The 13,436-nt window shown below is 45.5% G+C and overlaps 1 protein-coding gene across 4 annotated transcripts in view; it reads right to left on the bottom strand.

Moving 5' to 3' along the window:
• Nucleotides 1-2,489, bottom strand: part of CWF19L1 (CWF19 like cell cycle control factor 1) — a 44,254-nt gene extending 41,765 nt beyond the window's left edge. For 2 of the 4 annotated variants that reach the window (XM_068125641.2, XM_078782641.1), the window contains exons 1-4: nucleotides 1,454-1,645; nucleotides 801-885; nucleotides 456-540; nucleotides 228-338 (exon numbers count right to left, since the gene is read on the bottom strand). In XM_068125641.2, coding sequence (XP_067981742.2) covers nucleotides 228-338; nucleotides 456-540; nucleotides 801-885; nucleotides 1,454-1,476 — 304 coding nt within the window. In that variant the 5' untranslated portion in view covers nucleotides 1,477-1,645. The other 2 variants (XM_078782654.1, XM_078782646.1) reach the window with 2 other exon arrangements.
• Nucleotides 2,490-13,436: the final 10,947 nt, after the last annotated feature.

The following is a 13,436-nucleotide window of genomic DNA, read 5'->3' as shown; positions in this document are numbered from 1 at the left end:
CACCCTCACTTCACAGAGCAAATTCTTCATAAGCTGAAGTCAAGCTGACTATCCAGATTTTCTCTGTGCAATTCTGCTGCGTACAACATTTCCGGCCTTTTTACTCGAATGACAGTAACCGTTGGTTATGAGCGCAATATCAGAAGAAAACTTCTTAAACTGCCACAATACATCCGGTACTAAGCCAGACATGATCATGAATAATGCCGTTTTTATATTCACTGTACCTAGGTAGGTGATCCCGGGAGCCACCTCCTCACCATCTGTACCATCTGCACCAGGAAACAAATCCACAGTGGAGGCATCATTCGGGCCAAGGATGTAGGTTGGCAGCGGAACTACGGGTCATAGGGCATCAAAGGGTGTTTGGAGGTGGAACAGAATGTGCCGAGCAGTTTGGGCCACGTCAAGACAGGCAATCTTTTTTTTGTGACAAATCGTCATATTCATGTTACCTGCCCGCCTCCCCTCTTTGTATTCTCGCCAAACTTCTCGAGATGCTTCTGAGTCACCAAAAAAACTTCCGACACAAAGCAAGATCTGCACAAGAGAAAACATGACAAGTGCTTGGAGGTGCTACAATATCAGCCTGTTATAATATAAATAAATGCAAATGAAGGAGGAGGAGGGGAGAAGAGAAGGGGAGGGGAGGAGAAGAAAGGGGGAGGAGAAGAAGGGGGCCAGGAGAAGAAGGGGGGCAGGAGAAGAAGGGGGGCAGGAGAAGAAGGGGGGCAGGAGAAGGAAAAGGGAAGCAGGAGAAGGCGGAGGGGGTGGAGAATCGTGTGATTTCTTGTACTCACGTTAAAATCGCCATTCTTTTTCATCACGCTGCGCACCCGTTGGAACATGACGTCATATTCGCCACACACATCTCCACTCACCAATCTACAACACGAGTGACACAACCAATCACATGGCGTCCCTGAAAGCCACTAGCCACGAGTCACGCACGATGAACCACTGCAGACCTTCAGCACCGTGATCAATGATCATGTACAGTACGGCCATGGTTGAGCACGATAAACGTCCCTCCTGGTTATGTGGGCAATGATATCAGTATCACGTACGACCATGGTCGCAGAGGACCGTTTTCGACGGGTCTTTCACGACCCGGCTGTCCAGGCGTGACGTTCGACTAAAGGCGATTTCGGCAGGCATTTGTAACTGGTTTCACCGTTCCGGCAATAACTGGCCCACTCTTCGTGAAAGACACCGCGGCATTCTATTTTTTTTAATGTCCTCCAGTTAATGCTAGCAGACGGAACACCCAGCTTAAAGTACATCCCAAGGACGGCGCACTTTGTCCGTTTGTGATTTAAAGCCCTGCCTGCAATGCACCATTCAGACAGTTTATAGTCGGGTCGGGAATCGAACTCTGCACCATCCATCGTGTCGCACCCACCGTTTCATTAAACAGAAAAAAACATCTACTGTCGCTATTATTTAAACTTACATTCTCAGCTGCTTATCTTCCATTGGTAGAACAAACTGGTGAAAACACTTACGTTACAATTCGATGACTAAATGCAAAAAAAAAAGAAAAAAACGTAAAACCATCCAAATCAAAATGATGTTTAAACTGAAGGCCAAAGGCCTAGCACTCTAGCAGGCGCATTTAATGACGTAAGCAATCCGCGTCGGCATTATTATTTATTTATTTTACCTCTCAATGCCATTTTACGCTTCTGCTAGGATTAGTACACTCATTCCCTCCAGGAGCAGCAGGAAGGGTCATGTTATTACCTCTCTGAGGTATATATAGAATACAGTAGATCTAGGCAAAGAACGCCATGATAAGCTATTTGTAAACGTTAACACTGCGTTTGTTCAAGGAGGAAAAAGCCCTTGGGAAGGGCAAATTATTAATTTTGTTTGTAATAACATTAACATTCCGATTTTATCATTCGTGTTATTACCTTATTATTACTAATACAAGCGGCATTGGAGAAACGACACGATAAGCTATCTTAACACAGATATACACCTCAACACTGATTTCGCCCAAGACGCAAAAACCCTTTGAGGACGAGGAAATGAGGTCGCTGCAAACTACATCGTGTGACCCTTACCTTACCGGTACTCCTCCTTTCACGCTTGGTTGAGATTGGATAAGTAACGGCCGAATGTATCGCGGACAGACACCAAATTGCGTATTTTAGCATGATGACGATGACATACCCCATACACACTCAAGAAAAAGTTTAATCAATCCTTTCAGTGTCCGCTCTGAGTCGGGGAGGTCATTGGTTCAAACCTGGCCGACTCGTATGAAAGACTAAAAACGATACGTGTTGCTTTTCCTGCTTGACACAGCATTTAAAAGGATAGAACACGGACAAACAACCATAGGTTGGCAATAATATTAATAGCCTCCTGCAGCAAAAGTACCTTGAAATGGAACATATAAGTTAATAAAAATGTTAACCGACAGACAACAGGCAGCAAGTCGTACTTGTAAATCCTTTTGTCTGACTTTCATCCATTTCTACCCATTTTATTCTGCTCTTTGCTTCATGGCTTACAATGAACTTGAAACACAAAGGAGTATGCCATTCACGAATGACAAAATGAAAAAAAAAAAAATCTAAATACTACAGCTACCTACACCGTCATGGCCACTATTACATGCGAATATGTATATATATATACTAGCTGAGGTACCCGGCTTCGCCCGGGTTGAATAAGAATAATACAAATATATGATGAAAAGAACATGTATATTTTAGAGCAATATCACAGTACATTTCCTACATGACGTTTTTTCAATTTTCAATTTCTCAAAACCTCTGGGTATACAACATTTCTGGTTTTCTTACTTGGTGCCAAGACAAAGATTGCTTGGTTTTCCAACCCTCGAGCAGCCCACGTACAGCTGGCCATGGGCAAACACTTGTTCTGTGAAGTTCAGGCCGACAACCTTCATTGATTGCCCCTGCGCCAGAAATATGTCTTGAAATATTCCTGAAATAAGTTGTTGACCTTTTGGCTGGCCTATGTTAACCTCAAAAATAATTGGTGGTTTAATTCAGTGATCTGATATGCAAATCCTCTTCAAATTTCAAGTCAATTAGATGAAAATTGACGATTTTAGAAATTTGGCCCATATTGATATTTTCACCTTTAGACCTCAAAAATAATTGGTGGTTGAATTAGGTGACCCGATATGCAAATCCTATCCAAATTTCAAGTCAATTGGATGAAAATGTAGGATTTTTAAAACTTCACCTTAAGTTGTTGACCTTTGGCCTATGTTTACTTTTTGGCCTATGCTGACCTCAAAAAGAATTGGTGGTTCAATTTCAGTGACCTGATATGCAAATCCTCTTCACATTTCAAGTCAATCAGATGAAAGTTGAGGATTTTAGAAATTTGAAATTGTTGTTGACTTTTGCCCTATGTTGCTCTTTTGGCCTATGGTGATATCAAAAATAGTTGTTGGTTGAATTCAGTTTGCTGATATGTAAATCCCATTCAAATTTCAAGTGAATCGGATGAAAATTGAGGATTTTAGAAACTAAAAAACAAAGTGGTTGACCTTTGGCCTACGTTGACCTTTTGGCCTATGCCGATCTCAAAAATAGTTGGTGGTTTAATTCAGTAAGCCGATATGTAAATCCTATTCAAAGTTCAAGTCAATAGGATGAAAATTAAGGATTTTAGAATTGAGGCTGACGACTGTTGAGAAACTCAGTTGGGAGGTTTACTACCTGATCTTCATGTCACTTTGTCAAGAGAATCATAATTTATTTCATGACCGGGCAGCGAACGTCATTATGTGCGACTTTACGTCACTCCTACGGACGTGAAAACATTTGTTTTCCTTAAAAATATATTTAAAATAAATAAAATAGTACATAAATTAACAATAAAAGAAGCTAAAAAACAACAAGCTAAACAAATACAATAAATAGCACATTATAAATATATAAATATGTACGCACAGTATACTGTACATACGCGCAACTGCTGATTCTCATTCAAAACAGAGGTGACGTACAGTATTCCTTTACTGTGTCTGTGTTAGCCATGGGTCCGAAGAAGGATAATGCTAGTGTTTCCAAGCGTAATGTGGTTATGATGGACGATAAGGTAAATCTGATTAAAAGGTATGGAAAAGGTGGAAAAGTGTCGGTGATAGCGCACAGACCTTATCGCGAATCGGAACCGCAATGCGTCATGGGATCGGAAAGGGGCAATAGCGCCGCCACAAACTACACCATGGAATTGCCGCTGGCCCGGTTTTTTTAAACCATTGATATTAAAATAAAAAGTAGCCTATAACCACCAGGATTTTATGCTGATTCCGAATCTGTGTCTAAAACGTTTCTCCGATGTGTAGTTCTTGGGTTATAAGCGGACATCCAGACAGACACACACACACACAGACACTCCTCCTTTATTTATATATATATATATAAATACATATATATATATATATATATATATATATATATATATATATATATATATATATATATATATGTCAGGTCGCAGATTTGTTACTGCTTAATGCTCTGTTATAGATGTCGTTTGACTGATATGTTACTGCTTAAGCTATGTTATAAATGCTGTTTAAAAATGCTATTTCATAAGTTAATAAAAGGTTTTCGCTTTGCTATAGTTTAAAATGAGAAAATACTCGCTTCATCTGTGCTGAACAGATGGCCTCGTTGTATACGTGCGCCCTTTGAAGGCTAGATAAGCCTAGTTGTAAACTCTCTCCCTTCTCCGCAGACGGCGCCTCGAGCCGCGGGCAGGAAAACGGATTATATGCGTGTGGAATGTGAAACTTTACGTAGGATGCTTGGATCGTAGACATAAACCTTTTGATAAACTGTTAAAACATTAACTATATTTTGTATAATCACAGTGACGCTTGAGTTACGATAAATATGCTCTGAATTTAAGTTTAAATGAGAAATGTGAACTGGAAGGTACATTCAACACCTGGAACTCATCAGAACGGCCTCATACACTTTATGGTCTTATCAGGACCAAGAATGCAATCCCCCTTCGGTGAGTTATATTTTCTGTCACCTCGGAGCCTTGAAACCACATCTGGTCCGGATCCTGACGGTGCGTGCTTCACTCCTCCAAGACGAAAGGACGGATGATGGTGGGGGCTCGGCCCACTGGGGATGACGGTGGGAGGAACCTTTGCCAGTTCCTTTGTCCTCTCGGAGATTCCCTGATAAAGCGTGTCCCTATATAACTGAACTGTGAATCAATGTGCTTTTAGGAAGGTGGACATGGCATGATGGTCATTCGTGCTGTAGACGTCTCCGTTTCCTCCAGATCTGTATTAATTGGTATTTAATAAAGTTCGTCATTCTCAATCTGTTGGTGAACTTCTGTTACGATCAAGAAGTGTTCCCCACATTTTTATGGTGCCGTGACTCGGATTGCAGCAGAGCAGGGACAAGAGAAGTGGACCCTGAACGACAGGAGGGAGGCTGCCTGAGGCCGGCGCCGGCACGCTGATTTGTTTTAAGGTGAGCATCGTCTTGTATTAAAGGGCTACTTTTCCAAATTCGAACCTCCCTCCCTCGAGCGGGCTCAGTCCGTTTCCTTGTCATCTGCACTGCCTGCTCTCCGAACGAAAATTGTAAGTAAAGGCTAATTACCAGCCTTAGAATGACGAGCCTTTGTTAAATTCACCAGGATAACGTTAAGAGGGTAACGGGTAACGCTAAGGATAACGTTACAGTTAGCAAGGAGGAGGGGGAAATGTGAGGTCGGACAGCCATAAAGCTGCGCCGGTGGCCAAGAACTTTCCAGGAAGGATCAGCCCAGAGACAAGATGGGGTATGCCATTGCATGCCAGGGAAAGAAGGGCTGTGGCTAACGTAGAGGGCCAAAGGAACATGGCCAGGAAAAGGGAAATGCGCAGGTACCAGGTAGGCTTGACAAGAAGGTAGTGACAACTACGAGGTCAAGCCAGGAAGCTCGAGACTAAGCTTTAGACAAGAGGGCAGGAAAGTTGCTGAAGCTGTAGGGACAGAGGAAGCAAGCAACAGAAATCCAGATAGAAACAAACCAGGACCCGGTGAACAAGAGAAAATAAATAGGCTCACAGCAAGGGGCCAGGTAACCACAGGTAGGAAGGACAGAAGTGGTTTTTGAAATATTGAAAATTTAAGCATTACAGCTGTAGTTATTGAAGCTACAAGGACAGAGGACAATTAAGTAAGCAGTTAAGCAAGTAAATCAGCGGCTAATGCCGCTCGTCCAAAATCCGGACCAAGACCCCGCGGTAGGGGAGGTAGCTACCATGCCTCTACCCCCCCCCCCCAAGCCCTGAGCCCTGTCCCCGGGCCACAGGCGCCACCTCTCCCACCCCCGCCCCTGTTTCCCCAGGGGTTAGACCCCCAGAGAACTAGACCAGCCGCCCCTCAGGTTCACCTTAGCCCGGGTAATCCATTTAGAGGACAAGAGGTTAGTGGGGCGGACAGCGGGTTCGCGGCCCCAGTAGGGCTAGGAGAACTGTACCCCTCAGAGGAAGGGTTCACGGAATCGGAGAACCCACAGCCTACAATCGGGATGTGTCCCTTAAAAACCATAGGACTGAGAGCGGGGGGACCCATTAACATCAGGGTACCCTGGAGAGAATCAGATTTGGCGTCTATGCAGGAGCGGGTGAGAGCCTTGCTGGCCGACGAGCCCGGTCAGATACCGGAATTTATGCGTTTGTGGATACACGATACAGGCGCAGATTGGCGGGACGTCTGCCATATGGGGAAGGCTGTATTGCCCGCGCGGGTGTGGGACCAGGCCAAAATACACGCACGCTGGCCAAATGTAGCACCAACCCCGGCCCAAACCGTGGCCCAGACCCTCGTCGATTGGAATGCCCTTGTCGACCTATTGTTGGCCGGGGTATACACCGCACTGATGCCAGCCGCACTGATGCCAACCGACCAATTAGTTGAAGCGGCCGAGCAATGTGGCGACGGCGACGATAAGAAGGCCGATGTGAAGGACGACATGTTGCAAATGCTTGTCCAGGAAAAAAGGGCCCCCTCCCCAAAACTGGAACATGCAGGGGCCCCCTCCACAGCCGCAGAATTGGGCCGTGCAAACCACACCCCCCCCCCCCCCCCCAAGACCTGAGCTCAGTCCCGGGGCTCTAGGCAACACCACAACACCCCGCCCTGCCATACCCTTTCCACCTCAACCCACCCCGTCCAACCCGTCCCAAAAATCCTTTTTCCTTGAATGAGAGACGTAATATGAATGAACAAAGATTGTACATGTGAGTGGCTGGAGGAGGGGCATGATTTGAGTCGATCTGATTTTCGCGCGAAGTCTGGGAGACTCACTGGAATACGAATGAGGAATGAATGTATATTGGGATATTAATTGACGTGTGTATCTGGCCGATGTATTTGTCTGTATGACATATGCAAAGCAGAGGGTTTCGGTGTGAAGCTTTGTAAATTGTCTGCTTGACGTGCGGAAATCCAGGCCGGGAATGTCGATTTTAGCGTCTATCCGAGGGACCAGGTGAGGTCCTTAACTGAGTCCGGATTTTCATTTGTTTGGGAGTGTTTGGGAGCGATTTGATATAAATCGGGTCAGGAGAGCACTCGGAGGAACGTTGATATGAAGCGGTTTCTTGGAGATGGTTACAAGATGGGCTGCCTTTGTCTTTCGAGTGGCAGTCGGGCAGAAATTTGGAATTTGTTGAACTAAATTCAGAATTTGAATCGAAATGTGTGTTTGACTTGAATTGAAGAGTTCATTCAATGGCAGATTGAAGAATTCAGTCAACTCAACTGAATTCAGAAGTTGAATTTAGAATACGGAGTTTGCTCAGAGTGCAGGTGATAACCTGCCTACTCAAAAAGGATGTGCCCCGCACGGTGGGAGGTCCGGGAATGATTGGCAAAGGGTTTCTTGAATTTAATGGCAGGAATTATGCGATTAACGATTATATTGTGTATTGGTGACTTGTGGATTGTATGAGTATATCCCTGAGGCCGATGTGACCTTGGGAGTCAATGGGTCGTGTAATGAGAAAGATTACAGTTTTGCTGGTGTGAAATTATGTCATGGTGGGAAATGCGGCCAGAGGTGCGAAATACACACCTTTGATCTGAAGGGAGAGCGGAGGTTGTGGTTTCATTGCTGTCTGTTCTGTGGAGTTATATTTCTGAGGCATGGATTTAATGGAGGAGGTGTGTGCCCCGAGAGGATTGTGGGTCGCAGATCGGGCACTCTGGGTGGGCACTGGGGGTTGCAGTTGTGTGGGCGCGAGGAGGTGTGTTGATGAAGTGTGCGAACGAGGAGGGATGTGCGAAAGGTGTGCACCAGGTAGTAAGGGTGCTGCATGGTAGAGCACGTCTCCCACGGAAGTTCCTGGGCGGATTGTTGACGGTTGTTTGATTCATAGGGTGTTGGCATTTTGCGATGTGGAGCCTCAATAATGGTCATTTGTCTGTCCGGATGTGGAGTTCCTGCAGGGGTGGAATGTCGCCGGACTTGTATTATTTGTGGGATGAAAGCGCTGGTTACCCCAATTCGACGGTTGTACCACCTTTCTTCGTTTGAAGTTTGACCTTTTGAAGTTTATTTGACCTTTGTTCGAGATATGCAAGGGAAAGAGGTCAGAGGTAATTCACTAACCTTGGAAGAACGACAGGCTGAGTCAGTCTACTGGGTGTTGCTTTAACGGCAGGATATAGAACTTAAATCTGGAAAGAAAGGACATATACTGTTGGTTAAAACTGAAATCATGTACGTAATTAGTGAACAGAGAATATCGAGTTCTGTTTGTTGTTGTGATTGTCGTTGACCTCTCAATAGGTGATTCAGGGGACTCAAGAAATAAACAGATTTCCGGTGCCGACCGGAAGCGTCAGGTACAGTATGCTTTGAATTTAATTTAACCGGGCCGAGTACAGTGACGTGTTTGATCGAGCTCTGGGGATAGTCATGTTAAATGGAGGACATTTGGGAGGATGCAAAGAGATGCAAGTAACATGGATTAAGTTGTGGTATCAAGAGGTGGGTGCCCAGGTGTATTGTGGTTATTATAACTTGCTGATTATGGGGGGCGCACCAAGTACAGATCGGGTTGCATGGGGGAGCACGCATGCATGGAGCTTGGTGGAGCTTGGAGCATGCATGGAGCATGGAGCAGGATGGAACACCCCGTGTGGTTGGAGGTTGCAATTGCGTGAAATGCAGTGAACATGCCCGATTTTTGGCTTTGCGAGGCTCCAGGTAGAAGTTGGCATTTCGATACTGTGGATTATATTGTGCCTGTCTGGAGAGGTGATGTCCTGTGCTGAGGCTGGTGACACGCCTCTGTTATTTGTCTGTCTGTCTGTCTGATTGTAAGTCAGTGGTACGATCCTATGGAGGGCTAATTGAGTGCTCAGGCATCATTGTTCCATGGAGGTAAGGTGTGAAATATAGCATAATTAAGCTATAGGTAATGGAAATATGGCAGTGTAAGCTCGCCGAGGGAGAGTTACCTGTAGTAGGGGACGTAACAGATTGGTGGATTATAATGACGGGGGAGCGCAATAGTATAAGAGGCGACTGGGAAGCGCAAGTCTCAGAAGGGAGTAGTCAGCTTAAATGATACAGTGTGTGGGAAGGAGGTGATGAAAGCGTGGATGAGGGTTTCTGCAGCCATGGAGGAGAGGGATGGACGGAGACGGGCGATGTTTTTAAGGTGAAAGAAGGCTGTCTTTATGATCTGTTTAGTGTATTTGTCAAAGGAGAGGGTTTGGTCAATGATGATGCCAAGATTCCGGATGTGAGGGAAGGTGGATACTGGGAAACCATCAATGTTGAGGGCAGAGTTATGGGTGGTTGAGGTCGTTGTTGGTTGTTGTTGATCTGAAGCCAGGATTTTATTTCAGTGATGCAGTTTGTCAGGATAGAGCGGGTTGTGGTGATTGAGCCGTTGTAGAGGTCATCAATTTTGCTTTGGATGAATGAAAGGAAGGAGATGCAGTTGTCTACTGTGAATGACAGGTGGTGTGTGTTATCGTTGTTGTCTTGGAAGTTCAGTTGTTGACATAGTCCGGAGTGTTCTAATTTGCACAGGGAATGACAATTGGGACGACAATTGAAAAGAAAAAATTGAGTAAATTAGAAGTTTTGTTTTGTTGATTTGGGGACAAGCTAGTTTGATGGGTACCCTGGGGTCTTCGGCGTGTCTATGTGTTTGTCTGTCTGTTACACCGGACTCTTGAATGGGTTTTCATGAGACGAATTTCAGACACTAGGGCATGCCCGTACGTGGGTGCCCGTTCCTTGCCAAAAAAAAAAAAAAACGCTACCCGTACGCTCTACCCCGCCCGTACGCCCGTAAACAAAAAAAACAACGCTCTTCGCTTCCGCCCTTCGCTCTGACTGAATTGGGAGAAATAATGCGCATAAGAAATCGAGAAATTATTATTTTCTCCGGAAGAAATCGAATTACGAACCGTAATGGCGCACGCGCTCGGCTCGGCTCGTTCTGTGATTGGCTGCCGGAAGTGAAGTCTTCACTGTCCGGAAGGTCGCAAATCGCAGTTACGATGAATCGCAAATTAGTTTTAATTAGTTTTAAAACATAGTTGAACGCCAACATAGTTTGCCAACGTGAAATAAATGAATACGCTCTCAAATGTGCCGTCCGAGGCAGAGTCTGTTCGCCACGTTCGGCACACGTGATAGCTCGCTGCTCTCTGATTGGTTGAATCGTTTTTTGGACATAGCTCGGTAACTACTTGTCCGATTAATTTCAAACCTTGAAAAGGCACATCCTCGGGTCCCCAGCAATATACCTGGCAAGTTTAAAGTATATCGGACCCGTGGTTGTCGAGAAACAGCAGTCACAGACATACATACATACATACATACATACATACATACATACATACATACACACAGAGATTACTGGAATTATAGATAGATAATAACAGTGAGAATCTATTTTGAGCGAATCACAGTGGGTGAGAAAAACATTGTGTGTGACCAGACACCAGAACTGACCAAAAATTGGAATTGAAATTGACCAGACAGTAAGACATATTTCCAATAAATAGACCAGGTTATTTCTATGATTTGTTTATTCGCGAAAATAAATAAATAATAGGGGGAGGTTCATGGAGGTTAATGGTGGTTTGTTTGTGTTAATGGAGGTTAATGGTGGTTTGTTTGTGTTAATGGAGGTTAATGGTGGTTTGTTTGTGTTAATGGAGGTTAATGGTGGTTTGTTTGTGGTAATTCTAGTTGAAACTCTAGCTGAAATAATTTTCGTTTATTTTTATTTTTTATTTATTATTGATGTAGGAAACAGGCAAATGGGATGCTGAGAGAAGGATTAGAGAAAATTGGATTGAATTTAAAATCGAATATTGGATAAAATTGGATCCACTTGGAAAAAGTGGATTAGGAAATTGGTGACCAGGTGTTCCCAGGGCGCTTGTGGACCAGGTGTTCCACCAGAGGAAAAAGACCAGGTGTTCGTGGAGCACTTCACCCGCAAGAACGCCTTGGAACCAAGGTGGAAGGGACCAGTCCAGGTATTGCTGACTACACCAACGGCTGTCTTTTGCGAGGGCAAGACCTCGTGGATCCACGCCACGCACTGTAAGTTGGCCATACAAGCACCAGACACTACACCACAGCAACCACAGTAAGGATGGGACTAATCATAGGTACGATACTATTGATAGCGACAGCAGCTAGGGGAAGCTCCGATTCCAATAGATGCGAAAACGGAACCCGACACCTCACCGTAACATGGGGACAAAGAGTATCACTACCATGTTTCGAACAGAAAGCCCTGCACACAAATTGGGTAAGCGTAAGATGGCTAGCACTGTCGGCAGGGCCTGGACGCGTTGGCATTGTACTACGAAAGCAACGAGAGTTCCGGGAAAACGGGCAAGCTAGCATTAAGACCTTGGCCCAACCAGGATACAAATAGGGAACCCCTGATTTTAAGCTACAAACACGCACACGCCTAGAGAAAGGCATGACTATGCAGGTCCGGTGCAGCGTCTGGACCCCTGGCGCGGCCAGTGGCGAAACTAAATACACACCATGCATCGAATACATACTCACGCCGCAACCCCAGGACAAGGCCCCAAAGAAGGGTGAAAACACATATTGGAAAGTGGCAAGGGAGGTGGCGACAATCCAAAATAGGACACACTGCTGGTCGTGCATGCACTTTCCCCAAGCAGGCACCACAGGAATACACATGATAGTGCTACCTCTGTCCCTCAATGACCTTTGCTCACAACCTATTGATTCCCCATGTTTAGTCACCATGCTGGAAAGAGAAGGGGTTGGCAACGGCAAGAGTTGCAATCGACAATTTAATTATCGCCCGTCAATGATTGCCCATGTGGCCGAGAGGCCTGCCCCCGTCTGGGTCAAACCACAGAAAGGGATGGTCTGCCTCCAGGGTTCCGGCCACTTGCGTATGGGAGAATCAGAATGCGCCTACACTCTCCCCGGGAAGCTGGGACAAGGGAGCTCGGGGATTACATTACGAATAGTACTGAAAGATAAACACAACCACAACATAACGGCTATAACATTCTCTAGGGGGGGTAGTAGGATTAATGGGGTGATAAAGGGACTCCAGTGCTTATCCACCCACCTGGTCCCACCCCATGGGACAATGTTTATATGCGGCGACAAGGCTTACCCCTATTTACCAAATAATTGGGGGGGGCACATGTTATCTTGGTTCAGTCCTTCCTGACGTTGAGATACTGGATGAGCTAGACCCAAAGTCCTTGGACAGGCGACATAAGAGGTCAGTCATGAACGAAGATGGAACCACTAAACTACACGGGAGCCTATGGGAAAAGGTGTTAGGTTTCTTCTTCCCAGGTGCGGGCACAGCCATGAACAGCTTCCGGATAGATAAATTGGCTCTGGCCCTAGAAAAGGTGGCAAACGACACCGCTACGGCTCATGACATACTATTGGACACGGTAGTTCACATGCGTACAATGGTGATGCAGAATCGGGTGGCTTTGGACATGCTCCTGGCAGAGAAAGGAGGGGTATGCGGAATAATAGAGGGAAAATGTTGCACTTACATACCTGATCCATCCGAAGGAGTGTCAGCCGCAATAGTCAGACTAAGGGAAACTAGCCACGCCCTGACGATTGATCGGATCGCGCGCGAGAACTCTTATAAATTTAGCTGGCTCACTGACTGGTTCCGGGGATGGACGGGCACTATAGTGAAGTGGTTATTGACCGCACTGACCGTGATAATCGGGGTAGTAATTTGGGGGGCACTAATGAAATCTTTAGTCCTCCTCTGTATGAGAAAGTACTTTACAGGATGGAAAGTGAAGAAGCCGCCAACAACGACTATGGTTCTGACCACAGAGGCCGTCGACCTGAATGGGTCCTTCAACAAGGCAGATGTGACCGGCGCTCCAGAAAATTGTATTGATTTTTGTGAT

The sequence above is a fragment of the Myxine glutinosa genome, chromosome 1 (assembly GCF_964187855.1).
Source record: "Myxine glutinosa chromosome 1, kmMyxGlut1.1, whole genome shotgun sequence".
NCBI lineage: Eukaryota > Metazoa > Chordata > Myxini > Myxiniformes > Myxinidae > Myxine > Myxine glutinosa.
This window is presented reverse-complemented; position numbering and strand designations above follow the sequence as displayed.